We start from the raw sequence: 24466 nt of genomic DNA on the forward strand, positions 1-24466 counted from the left end.
AAATATAATGTGTTTTGAGCCTGCAGTTTGCTGGTAAAATTCCATGGTGGGCCTCCATGGACCACGCTATGTTTCGGCACAGGCACAGCATCAGGTCAGCGAGGGCACTGCTACCTTTGAAAGCTGAAGTAGTCCTGGAGACCACAAATGTGCAGGAAAAAAGGTCTCCAGGCGAGCTTTGCAGCTCCAGTGTCATGCACATAATGACAAAGAGTGGGCAAAGCGAGGATTTAAGATCTCTATAGATGTTTACCAACTTCACTGTCAGCTTCAGTGAGACGCGTCTCCCTACCGGGTCGCAAGTTTTGTTGATGTAGAAAGAGCAATCCTGTATTTAACAACCCTGCTAGGCTTATTCAGCGTCTCAGGTGGGGATTTTGTTACCTGCAAGCACGCAAGAACATCTAGGTAACGGATCAGAATTAAAAAGTAACCGAGGGGTTGTTCTCTAGTCCAGGCTTTCAAAAAAAAAAAAAACCCAAAAAAAAACCCCCCCAAAAAAAACCCACACCCCACTTCATCAACAGGAATATTTCTGTCCTGCAGAAAGGTATAAATGCAATTGAGCAAGCATGTGCTAGAGACTAAAGCAGATTTGTTATTCTGGACTGTCATTTCCTATCACCATTCCCTTTTTTGAAGGCATAATTACCCAAACATGTGGCTTTTAGTCCTTACACTGCTCATTAACTCTGCCAACCCTGTGATTCCTGCTATCAAGCAAAGGCTTAACGTACAGACTCAAGGATGCAAAATTACACAGGACACCAGACCTTTAGCAGGGCTAATACTTCCAAGATAGACAAATTTGTCCAGTTTGGGTACAGAATTTCATACTGGTGACATTTCTCCAAACTCCTCTACCGTGGCCTTCAGGGAAATGTTCCTCTATATAGCAAGGTGCTTTCAGCCCACTTGCCTTAGGTTTAATCAACATGGTAAAAGACTCTTCAAACACGTACCCTCAAATTAGGAGATTTTGAAAATTCTTTTTAAGGCAATTATTTACACTTTTTTTCCCCACTGTTAGAATTCTGTTAACAAGTAGATATTAAACCACAAGTTTATTTCTTGGGCAAACTTATAACAAGCTGGCCCAGCATCTGATGGGAAGGGAAAAAAATCTAAGATTAAAAATGAATAATTTTTACAAGTATTGAGTAAATTTTCTTTTAAATTGAAAAAAAATGCAAACTTACTCCAAAAAATCATTTTCTCTCTCATTTCACATTTTACACTCATGCCCCGAAAAGACCAAACCACAATTTTGCTGCTGTTGCTCTAAGAGGTAACAATTTTACATGTACAATGAGAAATAAAACAAAATCATAATTAAAAAGAAAAGCTTCCATGTCAGGCTGCAGGAAAACCGCACTTCTGTTTCCCTGCCACCCTTTATTTGGCAGCGAGACCAAGGCATCCGGCAGCAGTAATTGTGCAAAAAAGAAAAAAAAAGAAAAAAAAGGAAAGGACGGCAATATAAATCACCAAAGGTTAATGATCAGGATGTGAACATAGGGACTTGTTTACAGAAATAGCATGCAATTTAAAATTTACAGGAGATTTAATGCCACTGCTTGGCAATCACTAAAATCAACAGCCCAGAAAACAGTGACATTAAGAAAAATATTACAGTTATAATCATTCCAAAATAAGTCAATTAGTGTTAGGGCATGCGCTCGTGATTACTTGACCCATTTGGTTGGCACTTAAGTGAAAAAAAAATCCTCCCCCCCACCCCGTTATAGGGAGATTACTGAGTTGTGACCTATTTTGCATTCCATATTTCCCACTCTCTCCCCTCTTCTCATCCACGGGTGGAGAGGACGGCGGAGATTTTTTTACTCCTTGCCCGGCTTCCAAGCAATTCTCGCCTTTGACATTCGTTATAACAAAAAAAAAAGAATACATATATATATGTATCTGTATATAAAAAGAAGGAAGTTTATAATTGTGTTGTTCCAATGAAGGTACGGGAAGAAAAAAGAAAGAATTCAATCTGCTGTTATATAAAAGCCATGACGGCTGTCTTCAGTGGGGAGAAAAAAAAAAGCAATGCAAGTCAATTTGTGAACTTTGGCACCGGGTGACCTTTAAAAATACAACAATATACAGGATTTACAAGCAAGAGCAGCACATGCAAATGACCCGGCACTGTCTCGCCTTTGGATTAGAGCTGCAAAGAGCATTATGGAGAACGCTTGCACAAAACAAATTAAGACTGTTACTTAAATGTCACGGCACACACTATTGTATTCGGCTACAGATCATTACACCTGGTGCTAACACTTTTAAAAACCGTAATAACTCGGGAAATATTACATTGGGTGCCCGCATGTATAAAGGGGAAAATAAAAAAAAAAAAGGAAAAAATTAAATAAATAAAGAGAGGAAAATGGGTTGCTGAAGTAATTTAAACATCGCCACTCCGTGACTAGAGGGAAAGGTCAAAATTTAAGTAAGCTGAAAAGGAACACGAATGGCAAAATAAAAAACGCACAAACAAAAGAAAAAAAAAAGGGAGATGAAAAGACCACGGGAACGACTCTGCAAACAGGGGATGAAAGCACGCATGCTCGGGGCAAATTTGACTTGCATTCCTGCATCTAGGACAATTTTCGGGAAAGCGGGTTACAAAAAACGGGGGAGAGGGGGGTGGGATAGGGGAGGCGCTGAGCTACAACGTGCCGTTTCGTTACCTTCGGTGTTGGTGCTGCTGCTGCTGTATATATTTCGCAGGCTACCAACACGGTTTAGTTTCCACGCTTTGCGTTTGGCTGCGTCCAGAGAGCAGAAGCGGAGGAGAGAAGAAGAAGGGAAAAAAAAAAGAGAGAGAGAATAAAATAAAAATAAAGGGGAAAAAAATCAAAAAAAAAGGGGGTCGAGAAAGGGGAAAAAAATAAAAAAGAAATGTCAAAATAGCATGAGAAGTAAAACGCGAGCACAAGCCGGTTACGCTGGGAGAGGCACACACACAAGCGCGCACGAGCACCTCGCAAACGCCCAGGGCACACGGAGGAGGGATCCAGCTCCGACACGCGCCGAGCTCCCATAGGGTTAAACTCCCATGGGGTTAAACGGAGCACGCGGGTCCGCACGGGAAAAGCTCAAAGATTTTGCACAGGACACACAGCCAGACACCAAACAACTCCTGGAAAACGCTGCTCAGTCAGCGAGAAAAGCCACGGAATGCTGGCGGTTAGGACAACTTCAGGAGTCTGGATACTGATGTAGAGGGCTTAAATCAGTAGAAAACCCATGGATTTGTAGCACTGAGCTTTGTGGTATTCATTATTTTGAAGGGTGTCAAGGAGCTGGTGATGCCCTGCAAACTAGGCAAATCACTGCAAAGTTATACGCATAAAGAAAACCCAAATAAACGCTTATTTGGAAAATAAAAGTATGTAAGATGTCACTGGCTCTCCACCAGAATTGCAGCAGATTTTCTGATTCTCGGAGTTGCTGCATTACAACGAGCAGAAAAGAGCATTCAAAGGCACTCAAATACTGTGCTCCGTAGGAGACACAAAGCCTTTGCAGTCTCTAAAACGCACCCGCTTCGCCTCAAAAGTGCGCTCGCAGCGTGAGAGGTAAATACAACCAATGTGCTTAGACCAACTTTCGTCAGACACGATGTATTTTTCTCTCTCGCAACATCCAAGTCCATCCACTGGGACACTGCTGGCCTCCAACGTGACTTGCATGAAAACAGCAGGAATGTCCTGTCTTATTTACCCGGGGCCCTTCCCGATCCCATGTGCCAAGACTCACCTCTTTCCAGCCTCCATATCACCCTCCCAGGGCACCTCAATGAGGATGCGATGCTGCCTGGGCTGCAACTAACTTGCAAAACGAATTTTTATTCATTTTTAAATTTAAAAAGAAATCAAATGAGGCAGTATAAATTGAAGTGGTAATAATGATTCATTCCTAAAATGCACTTTAGAGCTGAAGAGTTGCCTGCTTTGCCTGAGCTCAGAGACTGTTAGAAAGGAACACTGAGCAAGTCCAAGGCGAAAAGCTTTTACCCTGCACCAGGGAGGCTCCTCATCCTTTAGGATAACATGTACGTTACGTGACATTATAGATATGGTGATAAAACATTTTAAAAAATTTACAACAGAACTTTTTTCTCTCTCTCTTTTTTTTTCTCCTTAAACATCTCCAAAAACTCATCTCAAAAGGCTGTTTCCACCAAAAAGGGCTGGCGACACAAAGTCATTCAGCTGCTTGACAAAAAGCTCTGCTTTCAGCCTAAGATTTAAGCCTGGGAAAACCACTTGTTTGCTACCTTCAGGTTTAAGAAACATTTAACAAGTCCCAGCAGGTAGCAACAACTAGAGAGGCTCAATCTCCCGGCAGAAAACTTGCTTCTCCTGACAAAAATTTACATATAAATAGGCAAAAACGAGGTTTGGCACCCCTTGGAAAAGGGAGACTCTCCACTATATAAAGACCCTTTCCCAGGCTGCTCGCATTTTTCATAGTTTAATCGTGCACGGGAACACAGCTGTATATGTGGGAAGGGAACCTGCCGCCTGGTTTTCTATTAACCTATTGATGAAAGAATCCATCCTAATGCCTTCAGTGTCAAGCCTTGTTCTTCTTTCCAAACAAATGGACTTCTCTGCAGTGATGCAGAGGTCCCAGTACAGCCCAGCACGTCTCTGAGCATCCTTTAGACTCCAGCCTGATTCCTTGCAGTGCTCTGCTGTTGTGGAGAACAGAGTATTATCATCCTTGAGCTTTGGACAGTGCCAAGAACAGCCTCCAGAAGGTCTATGGGTGGCTGCGTGAAAGGCATGGTCCAACCTAGCCTTCCTACCCTGACTGTCTTCAAAATTACCTACCGACTATAAATTTGTGCTACCTAAACCAGGCCATAACAGGCACGGGAGGTCATGAAGTGCCTGACTTGCCATTGGCTTCCATCCTAGAAGATTGAGCCTGTCAGTCTGGATTCGCTTGTTGGTTCACAAGTTAGCCTAGCATAAATTCTAGTTGCTTACTAGATGCTCACTTATTAAAAGAAAAAAAAAAAAAACCCAAAACATAGAATGTTACCAATCAAAAGCTAAGAAATGCTTTCTTTTACTCTATAATGGGAGCACACTGGGCAGAATATCAGCACAGAGGAGAAATGCTGCTTTTTGTTGCTTCAAAGCTCCTTGACTCCTAGAATTCCTCAGTTCTACATAACAAGATCATAATTTCTGTGTTTAATTTCAGCACAGCCACCCCGACAGCTACTGCGGAAAGCAACCATGGAGCAACAAGCCATGAAAGCCTTGACTCCCCGAGGCAGGGATGCAGTTTTTGAGAGGAAGCCTTTGGATGTCTTCTTGAGTGTTGGTAAGGAAGCTACTTTGAGCTGTGTCACTGGCGATCCCTGGCTCACTGGATCATGGCATGGCTCACACTCACCTAGGTATTGAGTTCAAACATACCGTTTAAGGCCCAGGAAGCCACCAAATTGATTTGATCAGAGAAGAGAATGATGGGCTTCTATACAACCCTGTTAAGTGCTACAATGGCCCATGTTGGTATTTTTTCACAGCAAAAAACATTGCTCAGGTAAATCAAAGGTCACAGCTACCCAATTAAGCTACCGAAGTATTTAACAATTACTTGAAAACCTTCAGATGCAGCAGAGGAACCACATTCTGTCCAAAAACACACATAGGCTCAGCCCTAAAAAGTCACAGGCAAGCCTGGTGAGATGATTCCCACTCTTGCCATGACACAGAAATGGAAAAATTGTTTCCTCCTCCCACCCAAACTTCCACCGCAGCTCTCAGTCACGCTGCTGCGCATCTGCAAAGGAAGCAGTTTCTGGGCTTGCTTGATGGACACGCAGTTGCTTGTTTAATCAAACCGCTTGTGTCTCTTTCCCTAATGGCCAAAATCTCATAGCCATTTTTTATGGTGAATGAAGAGAGGGCACAACTGCAACGCTGCATCACGGTAAAACTGGTTTTCCTCGGGGAGATGCACTGGTAATTGCTGCATGCAGAAAGGGCGGTGTATGGCACTCAGATAATGATTATCATGGGGATATCTAAAATATCTCCCATTTTTCACCTTTACCCCTTTTATTTACTGCTTTGTCCAAGATAATCTTGCAACTTTTTAAGCTGTTTCATGCTAGCTTTGTGATCACAGCGTATTTGAAACAGAGGAGCTCTGACTTTTAGGGGCTACCTTGCAACGTCACCAGCTAGTATTTTTAAAAGCACATCTCAGGTGAACCATGTAAGACAAAACACTGGCTGTTATTCATTCATTTCTCAGGACTATAAGCAGCCAGAAAATGAATGAAGATTTCCAGGAAATGAAAGAAGAGGCATTGGCCATGACCCCCAGAGCTCACAGCTTGCAAAAGCCACGACTGGGAAAAGGCTTCTTCATCTTCAGGGCACCGACCTTGTGTTGGAGCTTGTGTTGCACACGAACCCAGCAGATCAACAAATCTAGGCTCAACCCTCGCTTGAACCACTGGGAAAAATATCCTTTTTCCTGATTTCTATTAGTAAATGCAGTTTCTTTCCTAGAATACTCCTTGTGTGCACCTGGAAAGAGAGTATAGGCCTGCAAAGCACTATGGAGACACTCTCCCTTCATCAAATACCTTGTTTTTACATAGGGGTTGTCTTTACGTAGGGCTTTCTATAGGATAAGGCTATTGTACGAGTGATCTGTTGTTTTAGCAAGGGTTGCGTTATTCATGACAGCTGTCAAGTTTTGTGCACATAACATTATACAAAAGCCAATTCAAACTGTTTGCACATAGTATTCATTCTAGCCTTAAAAGCACCGTGCCCATTCACCTGCCTGATCCTGCTGAACCCAGCACTGCAATTACAGAGAAGCAGCAAGGCAAAGCCGTCACCCACACGGTCCTACAAGCATGACCCATCCCTACCACATCTGACAGCTCCTGAAACGGGACAACTCCTGTTTCCAAGGCCCATCAATCCTCTTCCCAACCCTCCACTGCTGCACCTACCCATGGGTCCAGGATTCTCCCTCCTGCTGCAGCGCAGGGATGCACCCAGCTCAGGTGACATGAGAACCATGCAGGAGCCCTTAGAGAAGGCAACTTCTAAAACCCATTGGCAAAGGTGAGTAATTACAGACGAACTGAAGCAATGAGTTTTGCAGCTCACCAAGCATTGTCTTGGGGTATCTTGCTCCCTAAAAGGTGCTAAGAGGGGAGACTTTAAGGATTGCTCTTGAGTCCATAAATTCCAGAAAACAGCCTAGGACCTCTTCTAGAGTTTAGGCAACTTCTTCTTTTCCAGCTTTTCCATGAAGTTTAGGCACACTGCTTAAATTTAATCTGATTTGGGACACTTGACATGCTTTAGGTCAATGGTTGCAAAGGAAGAGGGGCTGCCTGTGGCTAATGTATGTTTAGGCTGGCAGTCATGAACCCCTTGTCCTTGCAGGTACCAAATGGCCGCACTGGGTTTGACCAGGGCCAATCCTGCTTTGTTTTATTTGGTATATTATCTTCAGCTTTCCGGTGTATCACATAGGGGCTCTAATCCGCACCCTCTGAAGTGGGTGCCGTACAGGCTGGCCATGTCTTCCAACAGCCAGACGCTACCTGACATATGCTCTGAAAACTGCACCCAAGCAGCAGGCACTAGAAAGCATTGGGAGGCCCAAAGGCCTCTGTCCCTTACACTGAGCCCCAGGGACAAAACAGTGGCAACAGCTCCTCTTAACTCTAAGTCATTTGCTTATACACTGGATAAGCAGAAATGTGCTTTTATGCTTAGGAAAGTCTCCATACCTACAGCTTCCTTCTAAAAATACATCCCTCTGCTGCCATCCTGAGAAACCACAGACAGGTTAACGTCACGTCGGGTCCCCGCGCAGCAGGATTCTTTGTTGCGGGGACAAACAGTCCTCAGAGAGCGGATTCAGAGACGAGGTCGCCGCTCGGTGGCACGGCCTAGGCCGGCCGCGGGGCTGCAGGCATGGCCTCCCCGGAGCCGCTGAGTAACTGAGGCAAACCACAGCCCTCAGCATCAATTAGCAGCAATAATGGGATCCTTCCAGCTACACAGGCACAAGGGGGCTGGGGACGGCCCTGGTGAGCTGTTCCTCACGCCCAGGGCAGGACAAGACACTGCCCAGGCACAGGAGGACATTTCTGTTATTTAGATTCATCACGGAGCAATTAAAGCCTGAATCGCACAGGAGAATCGTAGCAGAGGCCAGGGGAAGTTTTTGCATATCATATCTGATGCCCATCTCTAAAAACCAGGGGAAAAGGCAAACTTGAGTGTCAGGAGGAGTATTCAGGAATGAACTCCAGTGTAGTCTCCATAAAATCGCCACCATGCCGGGCGACAGACAACTGCACCTCTGCAATCCATCCAGCATCACATGTGGCCCCAAGGGGAGCTGGAGAACAGCAAACCAAGGGCTCTTCTGTGCTCAGCAGAAGAGCGACTGGCATTTCTAGATGTGACAACTGCTAAAATCGACTAAAACGAAGAGAAGTGGTGCGGGCTTACAAGTTCTTTGCCCTCTGTATTTTAGAAGAGTCTGAGTTCCTAACAAATGCTGAGGTGCATGTGGTAGATCCATTAAACCAGATTTCCCAAGTAACACAGATTTAAACATTTGAAGGAGATTCTCAAGTTTCCAAACGTTTCAGCTTAGTTGATAGGGTGTTAACGGGCTATATATCCAAACAGAGAGACAAGAATAGAACTGAAACACAAAAAAACACAACCACCAGAAAGTCTTCCACAAGCTCAGAAGTCCAGGCTTGACAGTGATGGCCTTTCACACAACTAATAGTTCCTGTTTGGACACGTGATGGAAGCTGCTGGCTATCAAGATCCTTAGAAAGTCTGGATTTTTTTTTAAATTGATGAAAAATTAGTGAAAGTGATGAAAAATTAGTGAAAGAAATGTCAAGCTGCAGTTATCAAAGTTACCTAAGAGTTAATCATCATACCTGAGTTAAAAAAAATAAAAATAAAAAGCTCCCTCACAACCAAAACCCTTTCTAGGGTCATATTTTAAAACCACAAAAGACTCTAAAAGCAACACTTCAGTGTCCACTAATACTAATTACATTTGGCTCAGCTTCAGCTTTTACCATTTCAAATCAGCAGCAAAATAAAACCAAGTTCATGCTTCTATTTATGATGGCGAGAAATGCTACTCTAATAAAAAAAATGTATAAAATGTTTTGTAACTTCTTTTTCAATAAGGAACCTTTGGCAGCAGGCAAAGGGCTAGCTAGACTATTCAGTGCATTTCCAATACACTATAAACATACAAGATTCAAATTGATGAAAATAAATGTTAATTGGAAACATTTTTCTCAGTTTTTCATTATCTGAAGCAGAAGATTATGGGTCTTTTACACACACACACAAAAATCCTTTTCAACCACCTAGAAAAATTGTCTTTTAATAAAAGGTTTAAATTATACTATCATATTTCAAAGGCAACGAACAGTTAAAGCAGCTAATCAAAGGTATAATTATTTAATGACTACTACTCATGCTATCTAACAGGGCCGTAATTGCTTGGCTGTGATCACTAGACCACCAGCTTCAATACTGGAAAACAAGTACTTTGCTTGTAGCATTTGATCGACCAATTTCTGAGGTTAGTTCCTCCAATTGGGTCGGCTTCACAAGGCGAGCTGAGTTATTAGGGAATTAGATAAGCAGTTTGTCACACTGCTCCCTCTTTTTTTTTATTTTTTACTGTGCACAGTTGCACTAGGTTGCACTGCAGAGGGGAAAAAATAAAGCCCAGCACCACACAAAAAGATTTTCCAGGGCAAAATGCCACTTTTCAAAAAACATCAATGGTTTTGATTCAGTGACATGTGACACTATTTTGTAAATCCCTGCTGAACCCATTCTAGCAACTGAAATGCAAAGACAAACCCATAATACGGCTATTAAAATTATTTTTAATCTTAATGGTGTTTTAATATTTATTGTCCATACTTCATCTAATCCGAGCTGGTGGAACAGGGCACAAGCAGATCTTCTGACATTGCTCCATCGTTTATATCGTGTCTTGTGCAATTGAAAATACGAGAAAGAGGTAGCATTACTTGTACCTTATTAGAGATGCCCAGAAGTTACATGGATGTACACAGCGTGTGTTGCTTCATTTTTGGTCAAGTAACAAAGTACTTATGGGGCAGCTGTTGGAATCATAATATTTTAATGTCAATTGCTAAATAGAAACTATTACTATTATGCTAGTTTTGTAGTAGTAATTTTTTTTTTTTTTTTTTTTTTGGTGGGGGGATACTTAATTAGATTTCATATAAAATAATATATTAGGTCTCTGGAATTTTAGAGATATTTGAATTTGATATTTGCATTAGTGTTCGAGTTCCCATCCTGCTATCTGGATTTCAAGAGCTATCTCATCCTTGCAACAGCCACAGCTAAAGTCACAACACATGGGATGGCCACTTCCCAACCCAGATGGAAACCACCCTTGTTAAATCTACCCCTCGTAGCCAACAATGCTGGGGCAAAAACAGTACCACACAACAGCACTTGAGACCCCCTTGCACCTCCGTGTGTATCCGGATGGACACCTGTGAGGACATGCCAGGCGACATCCCAACTTAAATAACTTCTTAGTTCTCAACCAGGACCCGCAACGCTGATGCTCAGGAGTGTAAAAGGTACTGCCATTAGGAATGAGCTGAGGTATTTGGGAGCAAACATCACTATGTGGTTGGAGAGGACCTAGAGCATGTGGGCAGCATCTGGCCCTCAAAGGTGAGGACCATCGGAGAAGCGATCTGGGGGCTGCACGTTGCTCTCAATCAGCCTCTCCTCTTTCTGCTGCTCTCACTGAGCCAATACTGAGTCTGAAAAGACTCACTCACTTTACACCACTGAGAACCACCACTTTTACAGCATGATGGATTTATTCTCGCTTCGGACCATCAGTTTCATCTATGGATAGGGAGCCGACAATCTTGCCCGTTATAGGCTGATAAACAGGGAGCATTTAAATCCATTAAGCAAAGACGCATCCTTCTGCAGCCGTCTCCCTCTTTGCACCAAAAGCCGCCACATTTTGCTGCTAGTGCAAGCAATTACTGTCAAGAAAACAGTTCCAAAACAGCAGAAAGGGCTGTTTCTCCTCAGTAGGAGTTATAGTCTCCCTGCTTGCTTTAAAAAGTAATTCTCAGTGCCAGCATCCTGGAATTCCTAAAGCACGTGGCCATCGCCTCTTTGGGGAAATTTCTTTTCCAATGTATATTAGGCGTCACAGTGGAAATACTGTAAGCTAAAAATAAAATAACACTCCAATAAAGTAATATCAGTGGGTTGAAGCAAAGCCAAAGAGAGCGCATTTGTTTTTTCATATGGTAGAAAAATCATAAACTGTGCAAAGATAGAAATATTGATGCACTGCTGCACTGCTCAGTGCACTTCAGAGTGTCTTTGGCCACAGTGCCCTGCAAGAAATAAGCCTGCAAGAAATAAGCCAAAGCTAATTGCAATTAGTGGGTGACAGCAGCATTCATGTAATCCTCTCATTCCCCTGAGATTTTTTTGTACATATAGATGATGCAGAGATTTTTCTTAAGACCTGCCGTGAAGCTCATTTTAGATTTATTTTGTCCAGCATTTAATAAACCTCACATTAAAATGGTAAGGGAGACTTCTCACTACTCTCATGTCAGTCGATACAAATAAGGCTAGATTAAGCATTACGGGGCATTAGGGGGCATTTGTTAGCTCCACCTTTTAGTTATCCTAAAGTTTAAACAAAATATAATCAAAGTCAGAACTTCCTTTCCTGTCCTGACTCGCCCATTTTCCTCACAAGTTTAATCCATCCCATCCGTACTACTGCAAAATGCAAGCTCACTCTACACGAATAAAAATATAACTACAAAGTACAGCTGCATAAAATTAAAAGGAAAAAAAATCCCGTTCTAACAAAGTAATTGCCTCAGATCCTAAAGATTATTACACATATAACCAAGCTGTAAAGCACAGACAAGATAACCTGGCTAGAAGATCAAAATCCTGCTCAACACGCACAAGTTCAAGTTGTACAAAAGAGCTTGAGATGGAGCATTTTAGAAGAGGATATCTGTACAGCATCTTAAAGATGGATTTTTCTGAAATGTTTCCATTCTCTGCAAAATCCAGTGCCTGATCAAGGTTTATTGGGCGCCTGCCCTGCAGCAGGGTCCGCAATAGCAGGTATGTCTGGTGGACAGAGTAGCACACGCAGACACAAAACTCCTCTGTTGGCTCTTGGTGGAGAATCACATCCATATGTGACTGAATGCAACAATATTTTCCACCACAGCTATATTTAATTCACCCTTAATTTATATCATTTGTGAAAATAAACACAAGACTATCTCCTCGTATCAGGTGTTCAAAGGTTTGAGGCCATTATTCTGCTCGGGGCGCTACTTTCTGTGCTAGCACAGGGGCTCCTCAGTAGAGACATTCTAATTGGAGAGATTTATTGTGTCAAGGCCTTTTCCTACAAACTACTAAGCCATCTCCAATGAATCTCTCTCTATGAACCTGAACATGCAAGCTGAAACAGGCAGGTCACCAACCTCACTTTTGCCCAAGCCTCCACCATGTTCCTTCCCCCACCTTTATCAGCCAACAGAGACTCTGGGCCCTGTGTCACAAGGAGGACAACCCAAGCACAGATAGGTTCATTAGGACCAAGACCTAATGACCACACTCCCATTAGCTGCACTTAGCTATGTTAGCTATAATTTGCATTTTAGGACTTGCCACAGCAGGCAAAATGTAGTAGGCTAGTTTCTAATGTATGGTGGGCACTCAGGACCTTCCACATGAAATATTAGCCAACCTAGTCTTCAAAAACTCATTATTCAACAATAGCCACAACCTATGAGGAAGTCTGAAGATCTGTCTCTTTGGGTGGGTGGCCTTAAAATAAGTCTCTTACTGGGGAGAAAGTAACTCAGGACTCTTCCATTGTAAAGTTTTCTGAGAAAAGAAAAATTCTCTCCAGCGTTTTGTCTCCTCTCCACAGACTGCATCTTCCTCTGCATTTCTGAAATCACACTGGGAGGCTGCTGAAGAAAGTTGCTCCTCAGAACTTAAACAGTAAAAAATACAAAAATCTTAAATTGAAACTGCTCTGAGGGTGGTATCACCCAAAACCTGCCCAGATGTTAAATACTGCTGTGAACAAATTCAGCAAGACCAGGGATAACTTCTGACACTATACAGCTTAGCTGGCTCTTCCACAAACATTATCATTTTTATAATTTGATATTTTTCAAAAGCTGCAGTTGCAGGAAAACCCCATCGAGATGTTGTGATTGGCTTCCCAATTGAGAAGCTGGAAACCGGAGCGGTGAGAGGAGAATGCAATTTTGCATCTGCATATTTTTAAATATTGCAGATTCATATCAGGACATACACAAACATCATAAGGCCATGTGACAAAGCAAAAAAAACCCCAACAAAATATCAATAGACTCAGCAAATTCAGAGCCTAACGTCTCAGCTGCAGTGCATTTCACCTTTCAACGAAACCCAGCCTAACAACTGCATTTCGCTTTGAAAGACAAATATTAAATCTTGCATTTACATCAGCCGCCAGTGTCAAAGGCTCCCTTGCTAGCTGGAGACCCGAGTTGTTAACTACTAAATGGCTAAATGACAACGGCGGTTACTAATCACTTATTGAATAATGGGACTGACACAACTGATAAAAGGTTTCAATCCCAGAGAAAAAAAAAAATGATTTATAGTATTTCCCTCTCCTGGCACTGTTATTTGTATGACAAATGGCCAGGCAGCCACTGGTTAATCTCCGCACAGCTCCGACTGGGCCGGGGCAGCTCCTGCCGGGGCGGCCGCGTACCCAGCCCGGCTAACGCGGGACCGAGCGCGGGTGTTTATCACGGCTGATACCACATTAGTTTGTGCAAGGGGTTTTTTGGTGGGAGCAGGGGAAGGAGGGAGGGAAAGGGTGGCGAGGAAGGGGAGGAGTACGGTAGAAACGACCGCTGGCAGCGAGGCGCCTGGGCCAGGCTGCTGCAGCACAGAGATGAAATCATCAATACGGGCAAGGCGTTAATGATTGCAGAAAGCTCCCCAGAGTTTATGGATTTTCTCGATGGTCAAACCCTGAACTGCAGCATTATGCCGAGCTGTCAGGAACGGTACGTTCCAGGGAACATCACGTCACCTGCAGCTTCACCTCTGATGGGAGAAGGGGTTGGTATGAGATAGGAATTTCTTTCCCTCTCCCAAACAAGGAACACAGCTCGGTATTTACAAGCTGTCCAGCGTCAGCTTCGTGTCACTGGTATGTGCTAGTATGTACTTCACTGCATCTCATGCTGTAACTAATAAAAAATAGAAGACAACATGTATGATCTAAAAATAGCTTCATATACAGTAATGCTTGTAAGATGAAAATGCACTTCCTCTTCTTATTTTGTTTTTGAAGTTAATATGAAAGAAAGAACTCAGAAGAATTCAGCTAAACTCAAACAAAAACTGCATTTGTGTGCCTATGTGAGTGCAAGTAGTCCCATCATCCTCTGTGGATGTATACAAATAGCTAAAGAATTCCTTAAGTGCCTATTTGGATTACAGTCTAAAAAGACAAGTAAAGTTTTCACCGATCTGGTTATGTAGACCTAAATTACAAAAAAGAATACACATAACATTATAGATGCTACTCCTCTGTTGCTTAACTGTTTACTAGACACAGACGTAGCAGAAATTGAAATGAATTATAATTCTTTTCAGTTAACTGAAAGTTTCTCACTTTTATTTTTTAAATCAAGATTCATTATTATGCTTAGTTATAATTTATTATTTGTTGAATTTAAGAAATCTCTCTTTCATCATCTTGCCACTAGGGAACATCAGTTCTTCCTAACACTTCTAACTCCCTTTTAGCAACCATCTACATTTTCTACCTGCCACTTCATACCAGTCTCCATGGCCTTTGCTCGCCTTCCAACTGACCTTTCCCTGAATTGTTCCCTTCACTTCCACTCTTAACCATAACATTTTTTAAAATACAAGTCTTTCTTTTGAGAGGAGAACTTTAAGTCTTCACTACTTACAGAAAATCTTTCCTAAACATTTTAGCATTATTCCCATCACGATGTTTAACCTTCACTCCCAACGCAACTGCTCTCGCTGCTGTTTACAGTTAGGGCAAATAAGCCTTTTAAGAGCTGCACAATTGTGGATACACATGTAAGGGATGTGGACTGTTCCGTGTTTGCTCAAGGCAGAGGATCTAGGCTGGCCTAGGACCACACAAATCTTGACTTTAAGGGCATCTTTAGCACCCAGGTAAAGCGGGACTAACCACGCCATCGACACCGGCTCTCCTGGGGGCTGTGAGGGATTAGCCAGAGCGTGCTGCACTCCCCTAAACCATCCATCAGGCCTCCCCAAGCAAGGCCGGGCTCTCATCCCTCCACGTGCCGTTAACATGCAGATAGCCGCCGTAATTGATAGCGCAGGAAAACCGGGACGCACAATAGTACAAGATTTCTGTCAAAAGGCACCGCAATCAAATATAATAAAGCTTGATGGATTAGCAGACTCTTTTTATTGTGCCTATCTGCGTGTGTGCACAAGTGCAGGCCTGCTTGCCTGGTGGGCAGGATCAAATGGGTTTGTTAAAGGAACTGAGCCTGAAAAAACAAAGCAAAAGCAAGGTGCTGTGGCAGGAAATACAAAGCCCACTCACAGGAGGGGGGAAAAAAAAAAAGGAAGAAGAAAACTCACCCAGCTCAATATCAACCAGTGACTGATCTGCTGGGCTCCCTCCGGAGCGCTAACGCACATTTTTCCTAGGTGAGCTGTAACATCACCCAGGGGGTACAAAAACCTTAAAAACGCCAGCCCGGGGCAGAAGACGTTTGTAAGCAATAGTCAGCTTTTCCTGGATGTGCTGGGAAATCATAACTAACCAATTTAACCTCTCGGATTAGGCTACCTGCTGAGCAGGAGAACCTCCTCCTAGTCACCCTGCTTGCTCAGGGCCACCTGGATCGTGGTTTCCCCCAGAAAAGGGTGTGCAAATAGTGCAACCTGCCCCCAAAGGCAGGCAGTGGAGAAAGAGGCCACAACTGCGGCACTAAAGGGAACAAGTAAGTGCCAAGTATCATTGGAGCCGGACGGCGACGATTCCCCGGTGGTGAACTTGAAACGGCAGAAGGGCTCTGTACCTCGAAGGGTCTCAGCGACCTACTTCGTGCCAGAAGGCTAACTGGAACGAGCAGCAATCCCGCTCTCTTAGCGCACCGTAGAGGAGCTGGCTTCTGTGCCCGCTGTCCTCCTACCAGCCGAGCCCAAGTACAGAACAATTTTCACAAGCGCAGTCTCAAAGAAGCCAACACGCTGGCTGGCTTCTGCAGCGCTCAGAAGATCATTCTGGGTTTTATTTGGGCCGCTGCTTCCTTTTCAGAAGCTGCGAGGACATTCAGGCTCTGGGGGACAGTATATGTCAATCTTCTCTTCCCTCTCTCTCTCTCTTTTTTTAAGTATTGTAGGTTAAACTTTGGGCCTAACAACCTTGACAGCGCCCCTTTACCTTTTTTAGACGAGCCATTGAGTAGCATTATGACAAATTATGGGACCTGATGATACGGAACAAGAACATCTACTCCAGTCAAAGGCTGCGGGAGGAAATAAAAAGACAAAAAGTAGTAGTTCTGACAAAAAGAAACACTTGCTTCTTCGTTTATAGCATGAAGAAGCTCAGAAAGCAAAATATTCCAATTAACCACAGCACAGAGGACTTTTGTACCTAGTAAGCAGAAGAACGACTGTAGTGTGACCAACTCTTCTTTTGCTAAGGGAATGACAGAAAACATTTGAAAAACCTTTCATAAAAACATAAAAAGAAAAAAAGCCTATAAATTACCTAGATATTTTCATTACTAAAGGCAGTGGATATGGTCACAGAAAAAACAAAACCCTTCTTCCAATCTTCTTCATCACTACTTTTTCATGTCACAGTAAACAGCAGTTCTGACCATATCTTCTCTTTCTTAGGTCCATAATAAACTGCCTACCCTCAAAATCCTTTGGTATATCTCAAGCTTGTAGAAGCAAATCCTAATGTAGACCTGCCCTCAGCAGATACAGCCAGAGCTGAAGTACTCGGAAGGCCTAAGTCTCAATAATTATAGAGCTAATTCTTACCCAAACCTCAGCCTTCTTTAGAGTAAAAACACTACTTCCCATTAGAGTTCAACTTTTGGGGTAAACAGCATAATCATTTCACAAATATTTCTGCTAGTTGACTCTGTTTTATAAAATGAAGGTCTTCACTTTTATGGCAAAAAACCCCACTAAACTCTCTATCATTATCAGACACCTCTTTCCTTCATACAGCACCAACAGTCTGTTACTGAGATTTACTCTCTTGCTTAGCTTCAGAGAATCTACTTATCAGCAACGCAACAACAATCTAATAATTAATATGAATTTTGGCTCGGTAAACTGAGATTGTACTACATGAGTACAATCTCATGGTAAACTTAAGAGGAAAGAATATAGGAGTCCATTGATTTTAATATTCCACTCATAATCACTACGGATCCTCACAACAGACACAGCATGCAATCTGGCAAATATTCACTTACAGTTTAACATAGTGAATAGGTTAACCATGCATTAACCTACAAAGTATTTCAGCAAAGATTGTTTAATGAAACACTTAAGAATGCTATGAAACTCAGGTACCTTGTCTAGCAAATGTAGATTTTTTTTTAAAAAAACAATTCCTCAGCAATCCATGGCAATATTTTGAAGAGCTTGATTATATCCTAAATATTATAGATAAGTTATTTCTCACTGAATTATTTTACTTTTGATTCAAGCTTACAAGAGTTTCCTATTTTGCAGGACAAATTTGTGTGATTATGTCTTTTGTCAAAAACTAAACACTACAAAGCTGATTTAAGATTAGATTTTCATTTTAAAAAAAAGGAGGAAAGTAGATTAGCTTAAAGAAACCTAAAATGTAGGAAATACTCTTCATACTTAATTTGCTAACACGTCTGTAACTTTCTATTGTAGGAATAAAAATGTCCATCTTTCAGATTTCTAACATGCCGGTTCAATCTCTTATTCAAGGAGACAGAAATATTTTGTCTTTAAATAGATAGCAATTGTCACAGTATCATTTTAAGAAAGCATATTCCCTTCAAAATGTTCTTTCATCGCAATAATTCGCTATGCTATATCACACACAGCTCAACAGCTGCTTATTTAGTAAGTTGATAGGCAGGCAACTCTTACAAAGCGCCAAGAGCCCGTATCAGCAAGAAATGGTATAAATTTTTCAGGGCTAACATGCTTGTGCTTCACACTTTGCACTAATTTGCACTGGAAATGACTGCAGATAACGTGGTTTCATCTATATCAGACATCCCAGCACAAAAGGATTTGAGGAGAGATACTACCTTGGCACAGCCAGAGGCCATGGACCTTACCTCTTGCAAGTTTGACTTAATCCTGACTATGGCCACGCAGATGATCATGACATATCACCTACACACTGGAATTCTCCCCTTAACACGCTGAAGCCAACAACTTGCAACTCAAGTAAGAAAATCAGTCCCAACCCACCTGACAAATGATGCTCGATTCTTTCAGCTGTATAAAATTATGCTAGAAAACCCATCCAGTTTCCTTCATAGCTAAAGGAAGACATGGCAAATACTGTTTGTGAGCTTAGGCTTAATATTCAAAACACATGTTTTTATATTTTGAAATCCAATACATCCCTTAAGCACATAGGATCCCAAGGAAGAGTATAAAAAGAATCAGTTATTAATCAATGGACACTATTGACTGTGAGACATTTACAGAGGCTCCAAAAATGCTTTTTTTGGAAGCAGTAACGACTGGAAAGCTGTGCACCAGTTGCTGGATAGGTATTGTATGATCTCCTTCACTAAATGTGCCTTTCTGCGCTCAGACTGCTGCGACATTCATGTGATAAACAGCATGTCTCACCATAAAATCTGAATTGGTTTTTCAAAAAAAAGTTATTTATAACTGACCATTCACAGCCTCCTGACTGGCAGCCACCCGACCACAAAGTAATTATGTGTGCGACAATGGTGATATTAAGGGCAAAGTAATAGGATAGCTTCCAATTTTAAGGTTAAGTAAATCACCAACTATACTTCTATGTATAAATAAGGTGGTTAAAGCCTTCAAGTTGTGTGAGAACAGGCCAGTTCACTGTGGTGCTTTGTTTACTGCCACGGAGCATTACCTTGGCTGCAAAGCAATGGCATTTGTAATAATTATGGTCCAGCCACCATCACTACCAATCTAAAGGTGATGTTTTCAGAAGTAAAATGCCCGGATGTCGATTCTTCTCAAAGTAGGAGCTTGCATGACCATTGCACACTGAACGCACAGCTGTGCAGGTCCTGAAAGAAGAGCTTGAGGGAGAAGAAAGAAAAGGGAGCTGCAATGGTCTCAAAGAAAGCACTGCTGGAAATACTCCTGCCTGGCTGTCGAAGCCATCACCGCCAACTGCAGCACTTCCTCCCCAACTTAAAAATGCAGACGCAGAGCACTGGGAAAGGAAGAGAGAGGGAAGTCAAAGCCAAGTCTGTGCCACAGCACTCAAAACGCTGAGGAAGGAGATGTGTATGTGGAAGTAGCAGCTGATAAGATTCCTGCTGGCAAGAGTCAAACATGACATCTCCTGGAACGTGCCCTGGAAACTGGAGCAGCCCAGGAGAGAATCATATTCCATTAAACAAAGAGAATAAAATGGAAAGTAACCTGCTAATAGATTTTTTCCCCCTGCATTTCAGCATCTCAATGAAATAAGAGGATGGACATATATGCCTCCCAGGAACCTTTTCTGACACAGCATACATCACACCATTCAATATATTATGAGATGCAGATATGTTATACCACTAAGGAAGCTGTTCTGTCACTGTCTTCTCCTAGTCCCTCAAAAAATAATCCTTTACCGAAAGCATTTACTTCCACACATGAAAGTGATAGCAGGTTCAAACAACTGAGTCTAATGATCATAAAAGAACCCGTCAGAGCTAGTGCTGTAAAATCTTCTTATCCTAAAAAGCTAATCTTTTGAAGGTCCTACAGCAAGCTTTGAATTAGCTAGTAGTTCATTCTATTGCCAAGACAGCTATCTGCAGGGTTGGACTAAGAGGCAACCAGTCTCTTGCCATAATTCTGCAGAACGATGAGTTCTCTGTGTTCGCAGACAAGGATGACACATTTGATCCACCTTAGCAACTAGTGTCTCTGGACTGTAACATATTTCCAAATCCTGATGAACACTAAAAGACCAAAGATCTTGAGGTCCATAGCTCTGTTAATACGCATCTGCTGTGCGTATTAAATGCTCAAATATTAAATAAAACCCAAATTAATTTGGAGTTTACAGTGCTCTGATTTCCATCGCCATGAAATAACTCCACCTGAAGATAGAAATCTTCAGAAATCATCTCCATGTACATGCAAAATAAGCAGGTGATTATGAGTCTTTTGGTTTCTTAAAATACAGGAACTAGTGGCTTGATATCACAAGAGGCATCAAAACAGCAAGAAGCTCAAGTGCAGAGATGCCCCCAGACTGAGGAATTCCTCTCTCCTCAAAGTAGCCTACAGAAGTCTGAGGAGCACACTGCGATCCCAATGGCTGACATAGGCATTAAGCTCATGGGTCACCGAGTATACAGATTTCGAGGGTAGATCTTTCTTCCAAAAGGGGAAAAAAAAGAAAAAAAAATAGAGATGATTTTCATAGCTTCTGTGGTTCTATAAGTACTAACATTTTACCACAAAACATAGGGAAACAAAACCACCTCATAATAAAATGGTTCCAAAAGGGAGATGTTCAAGGCAGAGCCACCTTTAAGAAAGGCTGGGAGCCAGCAATAATGTCTTTTGGATACTACTTTCTTCTCACGAGCGGCAGACGGGTAGTGCAGAGTGGCACTGTTGAGTGGGAATGGAAATCCCTTGATTTTTTTAAAGTAGGGGGATTTATCCTCGTCAGCATCACATTTTTGTGCCATTCGCAGATCGTCCCTGCTGCAACGGGCAACCGAGGGGGCCACGTTCCTGCAGCTTGAAGGTGACACTGGAGTCGTGAGGAAAATGGAGGCGCTCCCCTTTACCACGTGCTCAACACACACGCTCAGCAGCGAGGGAAATGAAACATCCTCGATATTATCCAACATTACATCATTAGCCATAAATTAGAGGCAAACAGGGGGGAAAGCTAAAAATCGACAAGGAGTTCAGATACTCTCAAGGGCTAATGTGGCCATTTTTCACCTGCAGCCCTCTCCGACGCCGCGCCGCTCTTGAGCGAAGCCGACGGAAAGGCAATCAATTCCAACTAAAAAGCACTTAGGCCGCAAACGGTGGCGCGTGGATGGCGCTGCAACCCCGGAGGCGGCTGCCACAGCCCAAGCAACGGCTCCGAACGCCGCGGAGCAGGGCTGCCGCGCGGGGCCGTGCATAATTGACTGCAAGATGGGCTAAAACTGTGCCCAATCAGCGCGCCATGAAGGCGGCGGGCGCCGCCGCGTCCTCGCGCTCCCCTCGCGCAAATCTCTTCAAGGTCCGGAGTACTGTAATAAGATCATTACTGTCAAGCGGTACGAATCGCGGGCAATGAGTCTTGGGAGAGGAAGTCATACTTCACAAGCTCCCCTGGTCTTCCTCCCCCTACACACACACACACTTCTTTCCCTCTCTTTTTTTTTTTTTTTTTTTTTGTATTTTATGGCATGTTGAGGCAGCAAGGCGACGAGGTGACGGATAATGATCACGTCGCTGTGTGGCAGCTAGAAAGGCACTTTTAAGAAAGAGCATAGAGACACCAGCTAAAGAGCAGCTCCAACATTTCCCCCTCCCTCCCCTTGTAAAAATTAAATAGAATTAAACCGCGTGGCGTTCTCTTTTCATGAGCGGCGATTTAATGCCGCTGCATTTAATCATTTGAGAGATTTCTGTATTATACCAAAGCCTATTACCCCACAGACAAATGGTCAATTTTCTCCAGCTCATGCTCACAAAAGAAACCTTTATTAATTCTTTTATATTTTTGCAGTAGGGTAGATGTCAAAGACAAGACCTAAAGTTTTTTTTCCATATAATTTTTTTTTTATTACTTCCTCCTTTCCCCAGAGATACACACCACATATAATGCATAGCGTCCATGTCAAGCAATTTACCTATAAAGAGCAAGGTGGAGGGCTTGAAAACAGTTGATCTCAAGCAAACACACACCTAGCTAACTACTATATTCTCACATGCAACATTGCATCTGCAGGAGAGTCTTAAGAGAGAAAAATACTTTTTTCCTACCATTATCTGCCAGACAATTTAGGTTTGATTAAAACCTGGGGTAACAATACAGGTTGGAAATGAGTGACTGCTCAAGAATCTGAAATACAAGTCAGTATTGCTGCTCAGGGCTCTCTTGGAAATAAATTTATCAGATCTGTCTGGAAATCCATCTGGATTTCAAGGCCCATGCGTCTTCCTTGCCCACTGAGGTTCTTCACACCTGACACCAGAATGCTGAACGCACAAGGTGTGTTTTGGGACAGTTTACACTCAGACTCGCTCTTAAACTAAGAGCACATCGAGTAGCAGCAGTGATTCATCAAGACTTACCCATAATTGACCAAAATGCAGAGTTCTGCAACAGACAAATGACTAACTTAATTCTAGACTCCGCTCTGTGTGCACCTCTTGATTATGAGCTCTTTTTAGCATAATGCCAAGTGCGTGTTTTATAAATCCCGGGCAAGATCAAAGCTATTGACACACTCCCCCCTTGAATGCCAGGCTTGAAATACACATGTGAAACCTCCCCAATCAAGATGCTGCCATTAGTCTCGCTTTCTACATTACGAATAAAACAAGCAAGCCTGTAATCAACGAGCATCCAATCAGCCCTCCCCTCAAAGCTGCCCTGTGCCGTCTAAGGCAAATGGCAAATTGCAAATTACAAATTACAAGGCAGGTTGTAGAGACGCAGATCATAGCAAGAGCCACAACAGGTCAAAGTAAAGGGTCCATCTAGCCTGGTACACTTTCATCAGCGACTAGTAGGAGGCACTCGGCGAAAAGCAGAAGAGCGATACACCGAGCAGCGTGTGCTTGCGTGCCTCTCTCCTAAAACAGTCCTTGGTTTGGGGACTTCCTCAAAGTTTGGAGACCAGAGGCTGTACTCTTGGTTTTACGGGTTTTTCTTCATGTTTATCTGATTGGTAAGATTCCCTAGGTAAAATTATTTGCTCTTTAAAAGCAGCTTTTCCCCAACACAACTCTGTTTCGCAATTCCAAACAAGGCTGACAAAACTGAAGGTAAGGCATCATTAGGTCTTGGTTCTAGCACAGCTCCCTTTCACACCAAAACCATCCATTCATCTAAACTGCAGCACCTTGACTTTAATGAGGCCTCGGTTACACTGTGAAAAGAACCAGGCTGTATTTAACAGGATGAACTTGCTGAAAGCATCTGGGGAGAAACAATACTGCCAGCATCCATGAGCCTTCCCTTTACTTGTAAAATTTCCACCCTTGTGATATTACTGTATTTTTTATTTACTATACCTTTACAATGCATAATCATCCTTTTTTAAGGTATTATAATTTATGTATTTAGATTCATAATGAAATTATAGTGTCTTACTCTATGAAAAAATAGCAAGAGTCTTTTAAAGTAAATACTGCAGCTTAAGTAATTCAATGGAAGCCACTTCTCTAAGCAATATTTATATCTGAAAAATACATCTTAGCATCTTATAAATAATACCTTGCGAACATTGGAACTGTTTCTTATCAGGGTTCCTGTCTCAGGCTGACACAACAGTTCTATGTAATCAAATTACCTGAGACGAGTATAACTTGGTGCAACTTGTTTCCATCAAATTATAAGGCTACTTGGAACTTTTTCCTTTCCCAAAGAGAACAGGCCAAATCACAGCACAGCATAAGGTGGATATGAGGATAAACAGCATACGGTTCTGCAGCTAAAACAGAGCAAAGCTCTTAGTAAATCCCCTGGGAACAAGTCCCTTAAGAGCAGGGCCCTCTCAGATGCGGGGAAAAAATACACATCATTTTTTTTTTCCCCAGACATCCAGGTGCACCAGGGTGTACAAAGACCACCAATTCATCCTGGGACTCATCCTTACCCAAATCCTCTTTTCTGTTGACCACCACTGTGACACTTTTCCTTCCAACCAGGAAGGCGGAACGTGCAGGCTCTTCTGACCCTGAGTTAGCGGTAGTTTTAAAGAGAAGAAGGAACCTTTCAACTTGTTTAGCCTGCAATGAAGCAGGTTAAAACAATAGATGAGCTTCACCTCCCTTGTCTTTCACTCCTCAGCATCAACATAAAATGTCTTTCAGCAGCAAACCTTTCATGTCAG

General features: G+C 42.5%; 1 protein-coding gene across 5 annotated transcripts in view; it reads right to left on the reverse strand.

Moving 5' to 3' along the window:
* Positions 1-24466, reverse strand: part of AGAP1 (ArfGAP with GTPase domain, ankyrin repeat and PH domain 1) — a 304357-nt gene that overhangs the window by 45670 nt on the left and 234221 nt on the right. For 3 of the 5 annotated variants that reach the window (XM_026047442.1, XM_026047433.1, XM_026047425.1), the window contains one exon: positions 2700-2777. The exons of the other annotated variants lie outside the window; for them this stretch is intronic. In XM_026047442.1, the coding sequence (XP_025903227.1) occupies positions 2700-2777 (78 nt within the window). The remainder of the gene's footprint in view (positions 1-2699; positions 2778-24466) is intronic. 5 annotated transcript variants of the gene reach the window in all.

This window comes from Nothoprocta perdicaria, unplaced genomic scaffold (genome assembly GCF_003342845.1).
Source record: "Nothoprocta perdicaria isolate Ctin4 unplaced genomic scaffold, notPer1 scaffold_11, whole genome shotgun sequence".
NCBI lineage: Eukaryota > Metazoa > Chordata > Aves > Tinamiformes > Tinamidae > Nothoprocta > Nothoprocta perdicaria.